This window comes from Homalodisca vitripennis, chromosome 5 (genome assembly GCF_021130785.1).
Source record: "Homalodisca vitripennis isolate AUS2020 chromosome 5, UT_GWSS_2.1, whole genome shotgun sequence".
Classification (NCBI taxonomy): domain Eukaryota; kingdom Metazoa; phylum Arthropoda; class Insecta; order Hemiptera; family Cicadellidae; genus Homalodisca; species Homalodisca vitripennis.
Genome location: NC_060211.1, coordinates 173,547,379 through 173,572,584, shown reverse-complemented (window position 1 = coordinate 173,572,584; position 25,206 = coordinate 173,547,379). Strand labels below are relative to the sequence as shown.

Below are 25,206 nucleotides of genomic sequence, written 5' to 3'. Positions count from 1 at the left end.
TGAAGACGACCATATTTGCTCCTCTCACAGTTACAGTTGTTTCTTTTCCACAAATTTCATATAATAGGTTTTTCGGTACGAGTCCAACATTTTGAAGCCACGAAAAACATGTCTTGTCATCTTTCAAAGCAATGTCTTGTAGTTTTCTAAAATTGACTACCATTTTTAATAATCAAATGTTACTTAATTTATAATGTATAAAATTTAAATATTACCTTACGTGTAGTATTATTTGAAAGTGTTTAGATCTGTTGATATAGATTATTTATGTTAATTGTTCAAAATAATTAATCAGTATCGATTGATTATATCGATGGTCATGATTAAGTAATATCGTTTGCCAATTTCGATATAAAAGACCGGGTCCGCTTATCGTACCCTACCCTATAAGAAGACACATTTAATTTCCCTAATCCCGTATGAGTGACGATAGCCTACTATCTGTGATTATTTCCAAATTGGGGACCAACTAACCACTCTGTTTGATTATCACCATAATACTTCGTAATAATCTAAATTATACCCCAGGTATTGGAATTGTTATAGTTGACATTACACTGATAAAAGTAGAGGATGTTAATAAACATTTGTATACTTCAATAAATAACCGATTGCGCGCGAATTAGCAGGCAATAGATAGCACCAGATTTTACTAGTGCACATTTATATGGCATTCGCGTTGATATTGATATATAATAATAAGAATAACGGTACTAACCCAGTGCTGGAATATATTAGTCTAAATTGCACTTGTCGAATATAATGAATAATAAACTAATGCTCGGATAAGTTAGCTGTGCCGCTGACCAGACAAATAAAATCTACAATCTCTGTTTTATAACGTATTAATTAAATGTTGCAAGTAGCTCTTGTTCAACAGTGAAGTAATGTAACGAAAACATATAATCTAGTGCGTAAACCTTATCTTTGACATGATTATAAACAGCTTATCATTTCAAAGACATCCATCATTTAGTACTTCCAGAATGTTACATAAAAAGAACCAAACAACAATGGTCCAAAGATACATCCCTGCGCAAGATCATATTGTTCTTCCGTACTGTATTGATTACAATTATCTTATGGGGTTTCAACTCGGTCTTAGGGCTATGAATAGAGTTCCAATAAAAGTCTGTTATGGTAAAAAAAAACATTATTTACCTTATTTTTATGCTTAAAATGAATGAAATGTAATGTAAACTTAATTCAATAATAAAAAAAATATTAGTATAACGTTGTAAGATGATTATTATTGTCCAGCAGTTACCCGCAGCTTTGCACACAATTTCATAGGATTTATGCACGTGTATGGTTATCTCTGATTCGAGTGAATTATATTTCCGACTTCAATGTCGGATTTACTGTACTTGTTACCACGATCAAGAAATCTGGCAATAAGTGTCTATAAATTACTCATTTTAAATTACTCAGGTCTTAGTATTTTTTTGTTCTATTGTTGATTTTGTCTTGTTTCGCGATCATACAAAGCTCTGAGAAGCCTTACTTTATGTTAAAAGAAAACAAAGATGGCTTTTATAACAGTCTTTCAATTTATAGGAAAAGTTAGATAGTAACTTTTTCTTTGATGTCTAGTACTTAATATTACGTATCTTAATGCATTGGTATGGATACTTTATTGATGATCTAAACAGCGTCGGAAATACTAATAGAAATGTTAAGTTTAAAAGAGAAATATGGTTATTGTAAGTTATTATTTGGAGAAATATTTATGCTACCACGAACTTTTTTGTAGGGTGTTTGAAGTGTGCAATTCAAAAAGTGACTAATTTATACTATGTATTGATGGTATAAGGCGGTTATGGAAGACACCCAGCCTCCCTAAATACCCAACTGACTGGAACTAAGTTCTGTAGTTAACCTTTAGGTTAACTTCGTAAAACACCAAATTTTGTTTGCTACGTCGTGTGTTTATTCTTCCATTTCATTTACAGAGCATTTTATTGTGTTTTTTTGTACAATATGGACACGTAATATGTAATACTTAGTTCTCAATTTTTGTGCATTGACACTACTGTAGATATAGTATGCGATTTTAAAATCTTGTCTTCTGAGGGGCAAAGTGCAGCATAATCAACTTACGCAAAACTCTGTGAACGAACGTTTTTATACAAAATCAGGTACAGTACACTATTAGCAACCTTAAAACAATTATTGAACACTAATGCTTCAATACACGGAATAAAAATATATTAATTAACGTTTCTTTATTACTACTTATTATGTAGATACACTTTATAATAGGTACAAGATACAGCAAATAGCTTTTCATTCTAACTTTTTAAAATTATATATTTGGTATTATTAATTAATGAACAGTCACAGCCCAAAAAAAGTGTTTTTAATTATTTACATTACAAGTTTAATTTTTAAATAATTTATATCATAGTTTATGTAATATAAATTTCAATTTGTATTATATTTATACTTAATTTATAATATTTATTTTCATAATTTAAGTATCAAAATAAATATGAAGTATTGACAATGTCAATGTAATTAATAACAATCTATTTCTACAGAGTATTGCAGATTAATCTGGAATAAGATAAATTAGTACATAGGTTGTACCGCCTTGAGCGTTAACCAGTGACATTGGACCTTCACTGGAGGTAAAGCAAGTTTTGTTAATCTCTCTAAGCGCTCTCCGCCTATTCTAGTGTTTGAACACAAGTTTAGTTGCCCTATCATTGTAGACATACACTAAAGCAGAGAAATATTGATAAAACGCTTAGATTACGTCACGGAAGCCTATTAAAGTAAAAGCTTAGTCAGCGACTAAATAACTGGAGGTATCGTCATTATTGGCGAGTGTCCATTCGAACAAATTAAGTACCGAATAGTACAACTCTTGCATTCCTTAAAATTGTAGATACAATAAATTTATTGTATTTAAGAACTTGGTGATATATATATGTAATTAATTAGATGGCTTATTACATTATAAAACTGTAATTATTATTCGTTTACGAATTGAAAATGTATTAAAATTAAAATTTTTTCAACAACGATTTTTTATTTTGCAAAATAACAAATTTGTACTAATATTTGTTTAATCTGCATTTTACGAACGGTACTAACACTTTTAGGTTATTTTTTTACATTGTCGTGAATAAAACAATTAATTAGTATAAAGATTGTTTTAATTAACACAATTTAATGTTTCATGGGTGTTTTAATTTAATTAGTATAATAAAAACAGTCGTGACCTACCTATGAGAAAATTGAGAACCCATCCAGCCGGTATTCCAGACACCTTGCGAGCACCTTGACCTAACGCACTACAGCTGACGATCGACTGGACATAGTGTCTGTTATCGATCACTAGTTAACGTGCGCGTCCACGGGGAGCGCTACCAGTCGTATTCGCAACGACCACCACACACCACTGTCACTACGCTTCACTTGGTCGTCTTTGACTCTGAATCCTACTGGCGTTCCCGCGCAACCTTCCGCAAGGTTGGCACCCGAATGCGGAAAACAGCTGGTGGTTCTCTCAATATTCCATTCCGGGTCAGGTCTGAATGCAAAAACCGCCTATGTATTCTCGTCGAGTTTTGTGACCACGGTTGACCTTTCTTTTCGTGGATCTTTAGCCTTTGCTTTTTACGTTGTTTTCGTGCACTTTAAGGCAGTGTTCATTGCATTCGTGAATTACTACCTGGAGATAATTAGTGTTTTATGAATACTGGCGGCCTTCTACGGGCAATGCGGATAGTAAATTGTGTCCTAGACACTAGACAAGCGCCTATAAAACTGATAGCGGTGGTTTGCTTTGAAATGTATAGTCCACGGCTGCACATAACCTCCAATCACTTCCTGATGTGTTGTTTACTAGTGAACTGTTTAAAGACCTATATCAGACCAGTTCTATTAGATTTGTTATGTGAAGAATGAGTCTGGATGACCTGCGTAGTTTTGTTACCTTTGTAACTGATCATATATTATGAGTGCTGAGAGATTACAGTGTCAGTTAAATAATGTTCTTGTACTCTTGAAGGTTAATGCTGAAAATGCAATGTATGAAATAAAGCAATCCAAAGAAACCTTTATAGAATGAGGATGGTTAACTAATACCTACTGCTCCTTAGAACGGTTCAAACCAATTAACGATCCAACAGTAGCTTAACGAGGATTCCGAACCAATTATGTACTGTTGTGAATGTAAAGCCTGACGTTATGCTATAACTGTTTATTTAACGTTATATGCTCATTATGAATTTGTATGAAATTAGCACACCTCATCAAGCTACAATATAGTAAATTTGTTTATATCAAGCATAAATTTCTCCTACATAAAAACACAGTAAGTAAACCTCAAACTAGCTAATTTAGGCTATAATGTGGGGTAATCTCAAGTATTTTGATGCCTATAACTTTCTTTTTTTAACAAAAGTTGAATTCCATGTAACTAGCTTGAGAAAGGAAAATAGGAACACTTTTATAAATAACCCCAAAACAAACACTTGATGATACTTAATTTAATAAAATACTTTTTATAGCCTAAAGTGTTGGCGATGTGATTACTTATGCTCTATAATGGAAGCGGTTAAATGAAAGTGAACTAAAATAGCTAAAACTACCAATTAGTACAGGTTACAAAATTATTAATAACCGAAATGTTTAAAGCGTATATTCAATAATACAATCAATCAGATATGTAACTGTAACTTATTTTGATTATTCGCTCAAGTTGTTCGATGCTGTTAAAACCTTTTATTCTCCAAATTTTATTTAAAGTTATGCTAGTACTACAGTAAGAGATTTTTTTTATGTTTCTTACACTTCTAATCTTTGAACCCGACATTTTCGGTCACACCACATTTTCCAACTTATCCCGGAATGCGAATTTCACTACAATCACTATCCAATGGTGTGTACTTTCTTGCTTAATTGTAGACATGGAATGTGTTACTGAAAGACTTTAACGTAGTGTGTTTTACCTGTTGACAACGTTGTATCTGTAAGTTACTACACATTATTTATAGATTTATAAATTTCTTCTTAATTCAAGTCGACGAGTTATTTGTGTAATTGAATTAAATATAAAAGCTCACATGCTAGTTTGTAAGTAAATGACTAAATGTTAAACAAGACATCAGTGCGCCATATCCCGTACTGCATGTGGAGCTCAGTTAAATTTCAGGCCATGGGCATTTTCTCTCTACGGCATCCTGGTGTAACAAGGTTTATCTTTATTTTCCGAAAAGCTGCCTTGATTAAGCTGCCACAAGAAGTACTAAATGCTATCCTATTACCATGCCAGGGACTTTTCTGTCCTTCTGGATTTAACTGTATCCTTGACAGCATCCTGCCTAGATCAGATACCGAGATCAGAGACATGCACCACCATTGACCTCGAGCTTGCCTTTGTAAAAGTGAAGCCTTTTTGCAAAATTTGAAATCTGTAGCTCAGTTCAGTATTTAAATACCCGCCGTTACTAAGTATTTTGATGTATATATTGTGATATGAGCTTTGGTCATTACATAATGTTGTTTCCTATTTTTTATAATTAATTTTTAGATGTTATTTATGATGTTTTATTAATTATTTGGTATTTTACGTTATTTATTAGGTGGTAAATTACACTTCGGCTGTTATTTAATATTTTTACATATTATTTATAATTTATTGATTTCGATATTTATTTGGATGTAGGTGTTAATATTATATGTATATCATGTTAAAATTTAGTTATTTTTTACATTGTTTTCTATTATATACAATTAAGTGTTGTCGATATTCAAGTGTTAATTATTTTGATATACGTGTATATCACGAAGTAAAGTTTGGTTGTTATGCAATTTTGTTTTCCAATTATTTACAATTTGAGTGATTTTGATATTTATTTGTTGGTATTAATTATTATGCGTCGTTGCTTTCCTATTAATTAAGTAGTATAGGAACATAATAATTTTGTTCTTTGTTATTTTGTTCTCAGTTGTTAATGTCTGGCATGCCATTTGTTACTTAAATATACATGATATAATATACGAAATGGTTTAACGTTGACTCAATAAATAAACAAATTCACTCTCAGGACCTTTTCTACGCTGAATTAAAGGTGATTTAATTTGAATTATATACCTGTACGTACGTTTTCGAGATACCCACGTACGTTTTCGTGATATCCACGTATGTCTTCGAGATATCTACGTACGTTTTCGAGATATCCACATAAGTTTTCGCGATATCCACGTACGTCTTCGAGATATCCACGTACGTTTTCGAGACATCCACGTACGTTTTCGAGACATCCACGTACGTTTTCGAGATATCCACATAAGTTTTCGAGATACCCACGTACGTTTTCGCGATATCCACGTACGTTTTCGAGACATCCACGTACGTTTTCGAGATACCCACGTACGTTTTCGCGATATCCACGTATGTCTTCGAGATATCCACGTACGTTTTCGTGATATCCACGTACGTCTTCGAGATATCTACGTACGTCTTCGAGATATCCACGTACGTTTTCGTGATATCCACGTACGTCTTCGAGATATCTACGTACGTTTTCGAGATATCCACGTACGTTTTCGTGATATCCACGTACGTCTTCGAGATATCTACGTACGTCTTCGAGATATCCACGTACGTTTTCGTGATATCCACGTACGTCTTCGAGATATCCACGTACGTTTTCGTGATATCCACGTACGTCTTCGAGATATCTACGTACGTTTTCGAGATATCCACGTACGTTTTCGTGATATCCACGTACGTCTTCGAGATATCTACGTACGTCTTCGAGATATCCACGTACGTTTTCGTGATATCCACGTACGTCTTCGAGATATCCACGTACGTTTTCGTGATATCCACGTACGTCTTCGAGATATCTACGTACGTTTTCGAGATATCTTGTGGCCAGACATACAGAAGTGAAATTCGACAAGCACCTTTCGGAAGTAAATATGTAATTCTAAATATGAAAGTGGTTTACAGTAGTTTTTATGAAACAGTAGCGGTAACGAAATGTGATACTGGCCAGGTAGGCCTCCTTGTCGATAAGTGATACAATCTGGACAGTCTCAACTTTGCGCCCACGGACCGGTCCGGCGTGGATTTCCGGTTCCGGCAGCTTCTCCCATTGTCAAGGATACCAACCTACGTGTCCCAAGTGACGAAATATGGTTTCTGTGTGACTCCAGTTGGCCTCCTTCGGTTTTTGCCGATTTTAGTTTTTTTATATTTTTTGCATTTTGTCGATATGTTATATTTATAGAGAACAACTTCAAGGCGGTTCACTTCGACTATACGGACAATACCGGATCTTTCAAATATTAAAATTAGGTCAAGCATTTCAGCAATTTTTATGTTAAAACACAAACTGTTAAATTATCTTTATTGTCAAATCTACGACTGCCGTAGGCTGGCAAATGCAGACCTATTGTGACCTTATATTGTGTAGTTCAGTTTTAATAATTAGTGTTGTGTTTTGTTTTTTTATTAAGTGCGTGATTTAGAGTGAAGTTGACAAACAACATGGTGGTTGTGATTCCTGACTTACGCGAGTCACAACGCTCTGGTATGATTTGTTTGTTTTAATCTAGTTTGTAATTATGTGTTGGGTTAGTTTATTTACCTGAAGAAGAGTTCAGACGGCAAATCTCGAAACGTAGTGTTACTGATTTTTATATCACTGAACGATGGCAAATGTTCGGAAAAGTCATGTTTCATTTATTTGGGGTAATTTCATTAGTGTAATGTATACATTTTATTTACTCTACAAAATGTTATTACTACGGTAGCTATAAATTCAATAGTAATTAGCATGGATTTATTATCTAAAATTATAATTAAGCAAAAGGACGTTACTGTGTCAAGATCAATTCGGCGCTGCTTATAAAAGAAGAAAAGTCCGGTTCTAAACCGGTTTAAGAAGCGTGTAAAATGTAATGCAATACTACTATTTCTTGTTACCACAAGATAATTTTTAAAAACGCCCTGAGTTTTGTCCTTAAGTACGTAAGTAGGTAGAAAGCTTTCGTTCAGAATTCAGGCCGAACGCATAACTAAGTAGGAAACGACTTATAAAATTTAATTAAAAGCAATCACGTGATATATAAGAATGATAAGTTCAACTCCAGTTCACCTTCCGCTTAGTGCAGCGTCTGAAGTCTAATGCTGTGACAGATTTGACTCCTGGAATCTGGAATCAACATCCATCTGAAGAGATCCACAACGGTCGGCGACGAAGAAGCTTAAAACGAACTCTCTAAATCATTTCGACGTCAGAGGTACCTGGGCTACAAAAAATGTCATCAAGATGAAGCGGTGATTTCATTCTTTCATCAGGTTCACAAATGAGTGTACTACGATATTTCTGAGACGATCTCAAATCACGATGCAGCAACCGGGTTTTCTACACATAACGTACTATGTAATAGTCACTGGAAGACAGCTCCATGTATTAATCATTCTTGCATGTTAAGTAAGTATCTTCAATGACCAATTGGTCGGAACCGTGAAGTCGGAGAATGAACCGGTTTTTAGTAAGCTAATGTTTGTCATTAGCTTGAGAAAGTTCAGTGGTTGCTTTTGAATTCTTCCTGTAAAGGGCTAATTGGGGCAGTCATCTGAAAATAGTTCGTACAGTAAAAAGTTTCTATAACATATTAAGTTTCTTCGCAAATTATCTACTAGTAGACTACTGGCAGGTCCAGTCGGGGAATAACGCATTAAGCACCTCTTAGACAATGCGAATGCCTATGCAAGGTTTCATAAAATTCGGTTAAGTTTATTTATGGGTCTTCAGAGGCTAGACATTATGAAAAAATTTGGTCCTTTTTCATTAGTTACAAACGCATACAGGGTGTAAATTAAATCTTGATACACCTGGATACATTCCAAACGGATCGAGATATCGATGTAAAATATCAACCATACCTATTAAAATACTTGTATGAACTTTTTTAAGGGTAAAGATATCCCCCCCCCTTTTCAAAGGGGGAAAAGGGAACTCTTTAAATTTTCAAATTGCAACCCATATCTTGTGGCATGTCTTTCAAAAGGTAAATTCAAAAGAAACACAATGACACGAACGAAACATCTCTACGGCAATCCTAGCAAAAGTTATGGGCAAATAATCCATTAAATTTTAATGCCATCTTGAAGAAAGACACCTCTTACCAAAACTATGCACACCAGAAACATTAGATACTACGTAAAGAAATAATCTGGACTATAATCTTAATGCCATTGTGTTTCCATTGAATATACCTTTAAAGTGACATGTCACAAGATAGAGGTTGCCATTTGAAAACATAAAATATAAATATTTGAAAAAGGGGAGATATTTTTATCCCTAAAAAGTTCAAAAAGTATTTTAATAAGTATAGTGAAGATTTTACATCGTCATATCAATCCATTTGGAATATATCCAGGCGTATCAGGACTAATTGTACACCTCTGTATGTGTTGAAGGCGAGCAAGAACTTATATAAAAACTATTGTCAATTAATTACTGCCCTTAGACACCTAAATTTGTTTCAAAAGAACATAAACTTTTATATTTCTCTAAAACCTTACAAAATGTTTAGCTTTGCCTATTCTAAGTACAAACCAAATCACGAATTGTCACACATGAAGTACTGTTCTTCATTAGTAGCAAATGTAAATATGTGTTGGTATTCCATAAACATCCGTTTACTTCTCATTGAAACTATTAATAGACACCTGCATATCAGTACACACCTGTGACGTTACATAAATTCAGAATTATTTCTCAAAATACATAGTGTTAGGTTCAGTTGCTTATGAATCGTATATTTCTTTATCAGTCAGCCGTTCGTGTGGTCACTGTTATATACATAAATTGATGTACCATGTGTTTAATTTCCGAAAATATCTATTTTCTAAATCAAACAATATAATTTTAAAAATTATTTGCATCAATTAATGTATGCAAATAACGTGGGTATGGGAAGGGTTGATACAATGCAAATGTTGAGTTTACTCGATTTCATCTTTACCTTAGAGAAGCGTCTCAAATCTAGCACTGTCAGAGACCAAGAAAACATTTGGTGGAGGAGGTCCAGACAACAAATATTTTTACTTAGTGGACAGAGAGTAAAGCCCCATTTTGTTCCTTAAAAAGTTCTTGATACGTTTTTTTATTTTTTTTATTTTATTTATTTTTTTTTTTTTTTTGAGAATCGATACATGTCAGTAATACTGAATTATTTAAATAATAATAATCATTTTTGAAAATTTTGGGGAGTCCGGACCCCTTGGACCCTTCGCTGGCTAAGTCCTTGTCACAGACTTGACTCGTAGGATCTGGAGTCTACATCCGTCTGAAGATACCCAAATATAAGACGTTCAAAATGATCAGAGACATCTAGATTACAGAGGAGCTCTGCCTGGTTTACCCAGTAGCTATTAATTGAGCTGTTCTCATTGTCTTGTCAGATGCAAAATTGAGTACACACGATGTTTTAAAAACGATTCCAAAGTACGGCGAAGCAACCGAGTTTTCTACACATAACGCAGCTTTGGTGGCAAGGGTTGATTCAATGCGAATATTGAGTTTTGCTCAATTTCGGACTAAAGACCCTACTAAGCGAAGATGAAATAGAGCTAACGTCAACACTAACGTTCAGTATCCCACCAGTATTACATTTGTGGCATAGTTTATTTGAATACAACACTTAAATTTGTTTCGTCCAACATGGTACAAAGTTATTGCTTAGGATTTCCTATAGTCGTGACTCAGTCTACATTCAGGAAACAAATCGTCTAATATGTACCCGAGTCATTGAACACATTAAGATATACGAAATATAAGCATAATAAATAATTGGCCATAGCCTACAGGATCACAATCACAAAACCAAATGTGCAATACAGAAAAAAAACAAACATTATTTCATCATAATATTAGTAATATATATATATATATATATATATATATATATATATATATTTATTTATTTATTTATAAAGGAATGTTTCTTTTTCTTGTATTGCACATTTACAATCCAAGAGAAACCTTAGAAATAATCAAGACAAAATAAATAAATTCAACAAAGAAGATAACATCAAATTGTCAAAACTCTGGCAGCCTTTGATAAAGAAGACATCTCATTGGTTGTTGATTGGTTAACCCACAGACAATCTTGATACAGTTCCGCCCCCTTCAATCCACATGTACAAGCGGATATCCATTACTTGCAGTTTCGGTTTGACATTTTTTTAACTGAAAATAGCTTTCCACATCAAGGTCGAAATATTTCAATAATTTAATTGCTTGAACAATGTTTCGACACTGTGTGAAGAAGAAAACTTTATTTTATGATCATTATTTTATGATAAGATTGTATTTTTATGCAGTTATGTCATCATTTTAGATATTTAATATTCATATACGATACCACTTTTTGTTGTAGTAGTGTACGTTTACGTTTAGTAATATTCCTACTGTCTTTTTATTATAGAAACTCGTTAGACTTGTTGCTGCATTTTAATTAAGATTTTCTAGAAAATTAAAATCACGATGGATACTTCAGATAATTCCGATAAATTTACTTCATAGGTAAGACTTATTTATAAAGGCTTTAAGGATTAAATTTAAACCAGTAGACGCCACGGTGTTCGCGTTTCAAAAAAGGTATTTTCTATTAAAAAGATTAAAAAATATTATGGAAAACGAATATTTAAAATTGTTTTAACTTATAGTCAGTTATACAAATATATAAAACTAAAGTTGTCAATAAAAAAAGTGAAAGAAACAGAAATTTTCTGGAATTTGCTATTGATCGTTTATTGATAAAAAAAAAATCAACACAACGTTTCGAGATGTGTAATCTGATCTCTTCCTCAGGTGAATAGCTTACCTATCACATAACTACGATCTGGGTTAAAATACAAAAAAAATAATACCAGAGCATTGTAATGGCAAATATCCAAAAAATCCCGTTTTTTTCACAATAATTCTTCTATCGTCAAAACAAACTTAAAATAGAAAAGTGTTAAGAAGTTTATTAGGTTATGGGCGTTTTAAAGGTAATTAGGGGAATAATTATAATATTTACCAATGTTTCTTTACTTGCGTCTCATTAGGAGACTGAGGTCATAAGACAAGACTTAATCTTCCGATTTTGGAATCTGTACGTTTGCTTAGTGAATAGAAAAAACACATTTAATAATAAGAACCAGTTTTTATTGCTTATTTCACAGGTGCTTTTGCTCTATCCTCACAGGTTATGGTCTGGCTGGCGGGTGGAATTGGTGTTGGGGGAGGAAGTGTTGGACGAATGCTTGGAGAGCAGCCTAGGTCCTGCCACGCTGGCTCCGATGGCACCCAGGGGGGCGGTGATGAGGATGGATAGGACGGCGATGGTCAGGAATTGAGATCCTCGCTCTAGGTCTTCAGGAGGCGGTGCGGTCATCTTTCGTACCATGTCCAACGCTTGGGGCGCTAGTGCTGCCTGCAACATGATCGGGACTATCACTCTTGGTGGAAAGACACACGCCAGCTGAATGGTAACTCTAACATATATATTTCAGAAACCTTTAATCAAATTTAAAAAATTTCCACTCTGCTAAATCAGCTAATAGCGACGATGAATGTATTTCGTTAAAACTGTGTTATAGTCTTGGTGTGGATTGGTTAAAGAATTAAAAATATAAATTCGATAGTTGTCGTGAGCATTCATTTAAACGGTCCAACTTTGAAAATGTGAAAAGAAATCTATTTTGTTTAATTTGAATGTTGAGTTTAGCTCCAGTTCACCTTCCTTTTTATTGCAGCGTCTGGTATCTGACGCTGTTTCAGACTTGACTCCTGGAGTCATGTTCGTCTGAAGAGATCAAAGAAAGTCGGCAACGAAGAAGCTCAAAACGTACCTTCACATAGTTTCGACACCAGAGACACCTACAAATATGTGTAGTGGTAGTCTCATTGTCACATCAGGTACACAATTGAGTGCACTACGATGTGATAGACACGATCTCTAAGCACGGTGGAGTAACCAAGTTTTCTACACATAACGTAGCTATGGGAAAAAAGGGTTGATTCAATTTGAATGTTGAGTTTAGCTCCAGTTCACCTTCCTTTTACAGTAATCCAGGAGTCTAAGTCAGACAGCGTCAGATACCAGACGCTGCAATAAAAAGGAAAGTGAACTGGAGCTAAAATCAACATTCAAATTTAATTAACCCTTCCGAGCATAGCTACATTTTGTTTATTTTGTAGGCTAATATCTAAGTTAAATACGAAACTAATGATTTTGAAACAAGCTATATTGATTACATTTCATACGAAAATCAAAGTCAAAATAAACGCATTTGTTGGAAAAAATAAAATGTATTTCGAAAATGATTAAATGAAGGCACATTTAACAAAATTGACTGATTGCTTCAAAATATATCCTAATAACTGAAATTAGTACCTTTTTAGGTTATTTTTAGCCCACTTTTTTTTAAATAAATTGCCATTAGATGTTAAACAATCTAACAATAAATGAATATTGTGTGATAAAGTGAAAGAATGGTACAGAGCAATGGTATAGGATATAGTTTTTTTCATTTCTGAAGTAACTTATTAGTATTAATATATGGTTTATTTCTAATCCATATATTGTCAGTCTTTCCATGGTTTCTGTGACTTGTTTTTTTGTGATACAGTTTTTTTCAGTTATATTTGTTATATTGTTTGTTGCTGTAATTATTATTGAGTCTTATTAAGCACTTATTATTTATGGTTATGATTGCCAGTAAGATTTATTGAGCAATATATTTATTTTGCATACTAGTGAATATTGAATGTCCATCTTGTTTTGTTTGTAGTTTATATTATCATCTGTCAACAGATTTACCGTTGGAAAATAAACTAAAAATAAAGTACAGAATAAAATAAATGGATTTAAAAAATGACCAATTCGACATGCTGACCCATTCCTTGGTATAAGTATTAAGGATGTGTATTGTTTTCTTTTTGGTTTCATAACAGTCTTTAAATTTATAGTAAAATGTTAGATGGTAACTTGTCTTTGATATCTCCATTACAATACTTTTCAAGAACTGCATACTTAACATTTGCTAAAATGTACACTTAAAACAGTTTTTTACTAAAACTTTTAAATTTTCTATCTGGTCATGATACTACTCTGTGATTAACAGTGGCTGAAGAAACTTATGAAATAAGAACTGACAAAAAGTGGTAGTATTAATTACATATGGTTGTACTGTCATGAAACACTGGTTTTACTTATAAGTTGACAACATTTAACAAGCCCTTTCAATCTATTGCATGAAACTCTTTTTCTTCGATATTTTAATAGTTATTCTACAACACGCAATGGGAACGATTCCAAGAAGTCAGAGATAATTATAATCAGTACAACAATTCTTGAGTTATAAATGGTGTAACTAAACCCGACTTTGCTTTATGTATATAGATTACTGTTCGAACAGATATAATGAATTTGAACTACAACTTACCTGAACTGTTGCTTTGGGTAGCCAAGCGAGGTTCACGAACACGACTTCCTTGAAGTTCAACTTACCACCAACCAAAACCAAGGAGCATGTCAACACCCGTATCTGTGACAGATTACAGAATAATTAGTTCTGAAACACGTTGGATATCTTTGTACCTTTCGTCATGTCTAGAGACCCTTTGTGGGTTTATGAAACCTACTTTATGGCGTATCTACAAATGTTGGGGGACAGACCCTCTGGGGGGGCACACCCAAACTCAAAATCTTCAAATGGCAACCTCCCCCCCCCGTTAAAACCCCCCGCTAACGTGGAAGGTATTCTTGAAAACCGTTCTAAAATTCATTCTCCTCGACCTGTAAATCCCCCAGATACCGGTTTTTCATTCAAATCCCTGGAAAGGATTACCAAAGGACGAAGGACAACTTCCTTTTTCCACTTTGAAACCACCGCCATCATGGAAATGAGTGGGTAATTTGTAAAACTGAAATCAGGTACGCGTTTCTTGATCTGAAACCCCCCACAATTTAATCCTCACGTTTGTGAATAGCAAAAACCCTATTTTTCGCCATTTAGCGACCGCTATCTTGGAACGGCGATAGATATCAACTTCCGGTTTGCGTCAAAATGTTTATTTTATTCTCTTCAACCTTTTCAACAATGTACACTTACCGTTTGAACATTTTGTGTTGGAATGCGCCCCCCCCTCAAGGGTCTTGTCCTCATTTTTTAATACACCAAAAAGTAGGTTTTATTATCCTACAAAAAATCTCTAAAATTTTATTTTAATTGCTGAAACTGTCTAGAAATGACAGAGGTGGGCACTGAATTTTGAATGACCCTGTATAGTAGTCAATAGTCAATGATTTACTGCTGAGATAAAATACATATGTATAGCAATACGTCAAAACATGTTCAAATTAGGACATACGTACTACAAACGAGCTCTCATTCAGACATACATTTGAGCACATTCCACATTCATCCATCACCAATACTTCCCACTTCGTTCGAGTGTCAGTCTTGTTATTGTGTGGTCTCCTAGTCATACTATAGAAAACTGTTTTTACATTATAAAATTCATTTGGCGATAACAGCATGTCAAACGACAGTAGCGTAGCCCAGAAATTTCGTTCGGGGGGGGGGGTCCGAAACCGGGATCCGGGGGAAGTTTTGTGTGTTATTTGCCAATGAGTTCACTGGTAAAAGGTAAAAATATTGAGCTTTAGTAACTATGCCTTATAGAAAAGTGGAAAGATTTAATAGGCAAATTCAACTCTCACAGCAACTCTAGTACCACAAATTTTCTTGTATAGCTACAGAAACTTTACGAAGTTCGATTCTGGCCGAGTAGAAGGCACCAATGTGATGTTGCATTCACTGGATAAGAAAGAAGAAGAACAAAACAGAGCTTCACTCAAGTGTATAATTGACACAAACTATATTCTGTGGAGAAAATGAAATACCCCTTCGGGGACATTGGGCCACTGACGGCCAAAAACCCTTTAGAAAAGGTGGGCAATTTTCAAGCGTTGCTAGGGTACAGATCAAAAATTAAGTGTCGGAAAATGCACCGGAAAAAACTCTACTGATTTAGAAGAAAATGATCACTTCCGATCGGAATATACTAAGGAAAATGAAATAACTCAGTCAGTGAAATCCAAAGTAGTCGGAACTTCTTATCACTTCTCATTATCCGACCGGAAGTGCTTTTTTCAATATTTCTTCGATAATTATGTAGTTATTAGTCGGCATTCAATTGATACCCAAAATCAATGTTCTAACATAGGTCTAAGTACCACTTTTATCTCAACGACTCAACCAGTGAAATCCAAAATCGTCAAAAACTTGAATCTGTAGAGAGCTTTTCTTCGTATTTTCCGTCCGACCGGAAATGGATTTTATTGTTTTGTTTCTCCGATAATTATATATGTATTAGTCAGCGTGTAGGAAAGAATCAACGTCCTAACATAATTCTAAGTACTAATTTTACCTCAACCACTCAACGAGTGAAATCCAAAATCGTCAAAACTTGAATCTGTAGAGAGCTTTTCCTCGGTATTTTCCGACCGAAAATGATTTTATTGTTTTGTTTTCTCAATAATTATGTATGTATTAGTCGGCGTTGAAAGAATCAACGTCCTATACATAATTCTAAGTACCACCTTTTACCTCAACCAGTGAAATCCAAAATCGTCAAAACTTGAATCTGTAGAGAGCTTTTCTTCAGTATTTTCCGTCCGGAAGTGATTTTATTGTTTTGTTTTCTCGATAATTATATATGTATTAGTCGGCGTAGAATTAATACCTAAAATCAACGTCCTAACATAATTCTAAGTACCACTTTTACCTCAACCAGTGAAATCCAAAATCATCAAAACTTGAATCTGTAGAGATCTTTTATTCGGTATTTACCGACCGGAAGTGATTTTTTTCTCGATAATTATATAGGTACAGTGTACAGTTTAATGGTAACAAAAATCGTCGTCCTAACTCAACTGAAAACACCACGTTTACCTCAATCACTGAAGTCCAAATTAGCTGAAGTTCTAATCAGTAGAGTTTTTCAAGTGTATTTTCCGACCATAGCTGATTTTTTTATTTTGTTCGATAATTATATACACGTCTGCAGTTTAATGACACCTAAAATCAACGTCGTAACTTAATTCTAATCGGTAATTTTACGTCCCCAAGACGAATTTGAACGAAGCGAAGTGGTCGCTAATTTAAACTGTTCGCCGTGTTACGGTTCCGGTTACTTTGCCACGTCACGTGATCGCGCCCTATAGAAATACCGTGATTAAAGTACACTATCCGAAAAGCCGAGCCCAAAAGTATAGTTTGATACTTTATGATTTAAACGGAAGGACAATTATATTTTTAACAACGGCCACTTTCACCAATTAAATCAATCAATTTAATGTTTGTAGACAAAGAGTAATGATAACTCTCCTTTTTTCTCCTGCTCCATGCTTAATTTTTTATGTTTTAAAAATTTCGGGGGGGGAGGGTCCGGACCCCCTGGACCCCCCCCCTTCGCTACGCCACTGTCAAACGAGTTTTTAACTCCTTGAGTGTAGGGGCTTTTCTTAATTCATTAGGCAATCCGTTAATAAAATAAACCATTGCCTGTGAAGGCAAGCGTTCATAAACCATCATCATGTGTCTCCCAGTTCGGTAGTTGTCTCTGCCTCTAGTCCCGTCCGAATGAATGTCTCGGCCCGTAGTCCAAGGCACATTTATACATACAATATAACGTTGTTTCCATGATCTAGAGGCTAGGCAGAGTTAACACTTGCAACCTTTTGAAAGTTGATCTACACGACTCTCTAAACTTCAATTTTGCAAACGGTGCGGATGCTTGCTTCTGTAATTTGAACACTGAAAATTGATTACTAGCAAAGGCACCCCATAATACCAATCCGTAAGCGAGGTGGGGAAAAAGCAAGCCATAATACGTCGTTATCAGAACTTTACTTGGGCAGTATTCGGCTAGAGACTTCAGAACATAAATGCCTCAGGCTAATTTGAGCAAACGTGATCGATGTGAACATTCCATGTCAAACTTTGATCAAGGGTAAATTCTGAAGAATTTCGGGGGATAGACTTATTCTAGTATTGTATCCGCTAACATGACGCTAGGTTTCAGACTCGAAGTCTACTGAGTTTTAAGTGAAATTTAATACGTTAGATTAGAAGAATTTGTCATTAAATTGAGTCTATGGAAGAGTTTGGACACAATTGTTAATTCCAACAAAATGCGTTTTGTTCCAAATCTGATTTCGAAGATCCATTGTAACAAAGAGTCGTATCATCAGTATACTGCACGATTTTCCCGTGTGGGGTAGCGATGATTTTACATCATTGACATGAAAACAGGAAGAGAATTGGCTGAGAATGGATCCTTGAGGGTCTCCATAACTCATATTCGTAGAATTAGAAACATGATTAGAAATTTGGACAACTTGAGTTCTTTGACTTAGAAATGAACTAAGCCATGCGAGAGGCACGCCTCGAATGCCATGCGATTCAGTCTGTCAAGCAGTGTAATATGGTCAACACAATCGAACGCTTTAGATAAATAAAGAAACACACTTAAAGTATATGCATAATCAAATATAAATCAGAAATTCAAGAAGATGAAATAAAGAAACATACAGCTTTTAATCGCAGATGATGTAATCTATATACCAGGACCAGTTTATCACTACACCGAGAAATTGCACAACTTGGCAACGTTGCAGGAATGCCAGTCAGATGCGCCATTGTATTTGCGACGTTTCAATTCTTTCAGCCGGCGCTATCCAAAAGTACAGTTTAAGCGGTTCTATTGTAAACTAACACAAGTGTTGTACCTTAAGTCATACAGTACCGTACTTATGAATCCCAATTCCATTTAGTTTATATTTTCCATGTGTTGAAATCACGTACATAAAAGCAATATAACAACCATACCAATACCAAAAACCAAATTTTAACAGATACGAAATTTGAATTCAATTACCATTTCAAGTTCCAGTGTGCGTAGAGGTTATATAAAAAGAGAGTAGATGTAGAGGAGTTTTTCATTATTGTTTTATAACGATAAAATTACCCAAAACAATCCTGGTGACCTCGTAAAATCTACAAAAATAATAAACAAACCACAAATTAAAACTAATTACTGTACTCGTATGCGAGTTGCCAACAATAGGTACACGTCGGAAATACTGTTAATTAGAGGTTCATAAGAATAGTATAAATTACTTTTTTAAGTTTAATTAGCGCAATTAACTCACTAATTAAGACCAAAGCGCTCCAAAGGCATTATTGATCGCTTCGTGGGAACATCCGTGTGACCTTTCAAAGGCTCGCCTTTGTGGAAATGTCAACAGTTAAAGTAAAGCAGTCGTTTGACCCGTTTAATTGAGTAGAGTATTTAAATGTAATATAATTAATCAAACTAAAATACTTCACACTTCATTTGTAGATAATACCCTGGACAAGCGAAGTGACCTCATGTTCTTTCGTCTTTATACTACACATGTTTATCCGCCATATCTGTATCTGAGCCCCCAGTTTACTGCAAAACATTTCGGGTAATTACATTGACTTTTGCAAGAGTAGCCTACTTTATTCACACACAAAAAAAACAAAACAATTGAAGCATAGAATTCCTCAACTCTTAGTACGTATTTTATTTCACATTATAGAGGCGTTTATGAAACATAGATTTGTTATTCATCAATTCGATATTTTTATTCTCAGCAATCTGTTAGTTAGTTAACAGGGGGAGACCAATTACCTTTTATAAACTTTTAACAATCCATAAATATGTTGTTATTTTTAGCCATTGCCCATTACTTATCTACATTGCCATTGTTCGCGATTACTTATCTACGAAACCTTCACTGTTAATTGTGACATAATCACTATTTGTAGTATTTTTTTATATAAACGTCTAAGTAAGTGATTATTGTAATAGAAGGAAATCGTCATTATTCGCTAACCTCATTTTCTGTAATCATCAAAAGAAGCGATTATTGTCATTGTAGTTAGTCACCACTATTCTCAATCCTCATTTTTTGTAATTATCAAAGTAAGCAATTATTGTCATTGTAGGTAGTCGTTATAGTCCGCAATCCTCATTTTTCTATAATCGTAAAAGTAAGTAATTGTTGTCATTGCAGGTAAACGTCACTATCCGCAATCCTCATTTTTCTATAATCGTAAAAGTAAGTAATTGTTGTCATTGCAGGTAAACGTCACTATCCGCAATCCTCATTTTTCTATAATCGTAAAAGTAAGTAATTATTGTGATTCTAGTTAGTCGTCACTGTTCGCAATCCTCATTTTTCTATAACCGTAAAAGTAAGTAATTATTGTGATTGTAGTTAGTCGTCACTGTTCGTAAACCTCATTTTCTATAATCGTTAAAGTAAGTAATTATTGTGATTGTAGTTAGTCGTCACTGTTCGCAAACGTCATTTTCTGCAATCGTAAAAGTAAGTAATTATTGTCATTGTAGGTAATCATCACAGCCCGTAATCTTCATTTTTTTGTACCCACTTCTATACATAATCGCTACGGTACTTTACCACCACTGTATGTAATAACCACAAATTCAGAAGAAGCCAATATCTGGCCGCCACCCCCTGGTCCAAACCTCTTCTAACTGCCGCCTACACAGAATCCTCATTAATGCTAACGACGAAACATCCATCCACATAAAAACATCTAGAGTTAGATCTTCATACGACACGTACATTTGCATTAACAGATGATATTATTTTCAATTGATTTCGAATTCATGAATAAACTTGTTACAATTTGTAAATTACAAAAAAAATATTATTTCAATAAAAAAATAATAAAATTATTATTTGAATAAAATAGTAAAAACGTTTTCACGTGAATACAAGAAATTGATCATTGGAACAAAATTTGCGGAAATTCGCCATACATTAATAAATAAATAAGGTAATAAGAGAAGAGATAAAAATAATCAAGAATGAAAATAATTTCAATAAAAAAGACAGTGTGAAATCTTTTAAAAGCTGGCAACCCGTGGTAAGGGTCTGTGGTTGGCTAAGCTTCAGCTAATCACATTGTTCCACCTATACAGACGCCTGCTTAGTATTGGCAGTTTCAGTTTAACAAATGTTGATTTAAAATGGCTCCCCAGAGAGAGAACGAAATATTTTGAGAAATTAACGCTTATCGCTCCCTCTCCAATCCCTAGTAGTTTATAAATGTAGATAAGAAGATGCATATATTAAAATATAAGACAATATTAAGAAGTTGTTCAAACACGAACTCACATTTGGTATTTTCTGAACAGAATTTTTATCTTCCTAAATAAAACTCAACTGTATTAAAAAAAAATTAAAAAAAAAAACAATCACTTTGATACAGTATTCTTATTATAAACCAAGAACACATAAACAGTATCCTACAAACCACAAGGGCGGCTGCAATGATGATGACTCCCCAGGTGACAATCTCTAGCTCCAACTGTCTGAGGTCGATCTCGGCACCGATCAATCCGAACAGTACTGGCTGCATCACAAGCCAGATGCTGGAGAACACCTCCTCTACAGCATTCTGTAACAGATGGTAATAATCTCCTAGACAGTAACAACAAACGGGCGGCTGCAATGATGATGACTCCCCAGGTGACAATCTCCAGCTCCAACTGTCTGAGGTCGATCTCGCCACCGATCAGTCCGAACAGCGCCGACTGCATCACAAGCCAGATGCTGGAGAACACCTCCTCTACAGCATTCTGTAACAGATGGTAATAATCTCCTAGACAGTAACAACACGAGGGCGGCTGCAATGATGATGACTCCCCAGGTGACAATCTCCAACTCCAACTCCAACTGCCTAAGGTCGATCTCGGCACCGATCAGTCCGAACAGTACTGGCTGCATCACAAGCCAGATGCTGGAGAACACCTCCTCTACAGCATTCTGTAACAGACGGTAATAATGTCCTAGACAATAATAACACAAGGGCGACTGCAATGATGATGACTCCCCAGGTGACAATCTCCAGCTCCAACTGTCTGAGGTCGATCTCGGCACCGATCAGTCCGAACAGTCCTGGCTGCTGCATCACAAGCCAGATGCTGGAGAACACCTCCTCTACAGCATTCTGTAACAGATGGTAATAATCTCCTAGACAGTAACAACACGAGGGCGGCTGCAATGATGATGACTCCCCAGGTGACAATCTCTAGCTCCAACTGCCTGAGGTCGATCTCGGCACCGATCAGTCCGAACAGTACTGGCTGCATCACAAGCCAGATGCTGGAGAACACCTCCTCTACAGCATTCTGTAACAGATGGTAATAATCTCCTAGACAGTAACAACACGAGGGCGGCTGCAATGATGATGACTCCCCAGGTGACAATCTCCAGCTCCAACTGCCTGAGGTCGATCTCGGCACCGATCAGTCCGAACAGTACTGGCTGCATCACAAGCCAGATGCTGGAGAACACCTCCTCTACAGCATTCTGTAACAGATGGTAATAATCTCCTAGACAGTAACAACACGAGGGCGGCTGCAATGATGATGACTCCCCAGGTGACAATCTCCAGCTCCAACTGTCTGAGGTCGATCTCGGCACCGATCAGTCCGAACAGTACTGGCTGCATCACAAGCCAGATGCTGGAGAACACTTCCTCTACAGCATTCTGTAACAGATGGTAATAATCTCCTAGACAGTAACAACACGAGGGCGGCTGCAATGATGATGACTCCCCAGGTGACAATCTCCAGCTCCAACTGTCTGAGGTCGATCTCGGCACCGATCAGTCCGAACAGCACCGGCTGCATCACAAGCCACATACTGGAGAACACCTCCTCTACAGCATTCTGTAACAGATGGTAATAATCTCCTAGACAATAACAACACGAGGGCAACTGCCCTAAATTGGACATAAATTTAGTCAGAAGGATTTTTCATTGCTTATATGTGGGGAGGGGACATTTTTCTCTAAATCTATTTTGTACTACGCGGTTAATCTTTGAACACCAAAAATTAATTCTTTGTTTATAAAGCTTAAACACGTCCATATTTGTATAAAGTTTGACATGAGAGTGTATCTAATATTAATAAATGATCATTTTATTTTCTACCGCTGGAGGGATTTATTCTGAATATGTGAGTTTGTAGAAAATGTTCTACAGTACTTGTTTTGACATCTAAAATACGCCCTAGGGTTTATATCTTGGGCGTATTTAAGTTATTAGATATAAGTTATTAGATATTTAAGTTTATATCAAAACTTAAATATCAAATGTACAACACGTCATAACGTGCATATTGTTTATTAAACGTGTTTTGTACACAAAATATATTTATATATTTTTGATAATATAAAATCGTAATTGTTAATGGGAGATTACATATGTTATCAATTTTCCTCCCATAAAAATAGAGCTCACAACATAAACAATTCAATATGAATCACGATGAATGTGTATTTACCATGTCGATAAAGCAGATTAACCTCTTCAGTGCTGCCACTGCGGCTAAAGCTGTAACTACGAGCGATATCTACATATAAAAGTATATTCCTGTCGCTATTCTTAGAATTATAACTGGAGATTAACTTCCAAGTAATTAAACCACCTATTTTCTATTGATAATCCATCTTACGCGGGTTGTTACCAACTAATTAGTCCGTGGTTCTCATAACGATTGTTAAATAAAGTTAATAAAAGAAAAATGATTTATAGCAAGTTACAGAAAGGACCTTAGGAAAACATTTTAAAAAGTTATTACAACAAATTTTCTTTTAATTAAAACAAGAAATCGACTATGCAAAAAGGCGTTATTATAAGGTTAAGTAATAAGGTTAAAAATGTCAACAGTGATCCAGCTAGCCAATGGAAATTAATCAATAGTATAAGAGAAACTCAGAGTAATGTCAGTTTTGATAAGATTGAATTAGAAGACGGGTCAATTATCAGTGAGCCACAATCTGTTGCAGATAAGATAAATAGTTATCTGGTCGATGTAGCCCAAACCGATATGGATGTAGCTGACGCGGACATTCCGTGCACTGCTAAAATCGCGAAGCTGTCTTAGATCGTTTATATAGGTATAAGTTTATTTATTTTGTACTATTTGTTTAATTTTCTAATAGGGAGAGGTATTTTTACGTTTTACCCATTGTATTCGACAGATCGAAGGAATATATCAACTGGGTTAATCAAATTGATGTAATAGAGAGATTGAAGGAATATATCAACTGAGTTAATCAAATTGATGTAATAGACAGACTGAAGGAATATATCAACTGGGTTAATCAAATTGATGTATTAGATATATTGGAGGAATATATCAACTGGGTTAATCAAATTGATGTAATAAACGGATCGAAGGAATAGATCAACTGGGTTAATCAAATTGATGTATTAGATATATTGGAGGAATATATCAACTGGGTTAATCAAATTGATGTAATAAACGGATCGAAGGAATAGATCATCTGGGTTAATCAAATTGGTGTAATAGACAGATTGAAGGAATATATCAACTGGGTTAATTAAATTGATGTAATAGACAGATTGAAGGAATATATCAACTGGGTTAATCAAATTGATGTAATAAACGGATCGAAGGAATATATCAACTGGGTTAATAAAACTGATGTAATAGAAAGATTGAAGGAATATATCAACTGAGTTAATCAAATTGATGTAATAAACGGATCGAAGGAATATATCAACTGGGTTAATCAAATTGATGTATTAGATATATTGGAGGAATATATCAACTGGGTTAATCAAATTGATGTAATAAACGGATCGAAGGAATAGATCAAGTGGGTTAATCAAATTGATGTAATAGATAGATTGAAGGAATATATCAACTTGGTTAATCAAAATGATGTATTAGATATATTGAAGGAATATATCAACTGGGTTAATCAAATTGATTTAATAAACAGATCGAAGGAATATATCAACTGGGTTAATTAAATTGATGTAATAACGGATCGAAGGAATATATCAACTGGGTTAATCAAATTGATGTAATAGACAGATTGAAGGAATATATCAACCGGGTTAATTAAATTTATGTAATAGACAGATTGAAGGAATAGATCAACTCGGTTAATCAAATTGATGTAATAGATAGATTGAAGGAATATATCAACTTGGTTAATCAAAATGATGTATTAGATATATTGAAGGAATATATCAACTGGGTTAATCAAATTGATGTATTAGATATATTGGAGGA

General features: G+C 34.7%; 1 protein-coding gene across 4 annotated transcripts in view; it reads right to left on the bottom strand.

Annotated features, from left to right (window-relative positions):
• Positions 1-12,166: 12,166 nt before the first annotated feature.
• Positions 12,167-25,206, bottom strand: part of LOC124363192 (sodium/hydrogen exchanger 9B2-like) — a 36,713-nt gene continuing 23,673 nt past the window's right edge. For 3 of the 4 annotated variants that reach the window (XM_046818349.1, XM_046818346.1, XM_046818348.1), the window contains exons 8-10: positions 22,321-22,464; positions 14,471-14,572; positions 12,167-12,456 (exon numbers count right to left, since the gene is read on the bottom strand). In XM_046818349.1, the coding sequence (XP_046674305.1) occupies positions 12,223-12,456; positions 14,471-14,572; positions 22,321-22,464 (480 nt within the window). In that variant the 3' untranslated portion in view covers positions 12,167-12,222. Of the gene's footprint in view, positions 12,457-14,470; positions 14,573-21,406; positions 21,551-22,320; positions 22,465-25,206 lie in introns of all 4 variants that reach the window. The other variant, XM_046818350.1, reaches the window with a different exon arrangement.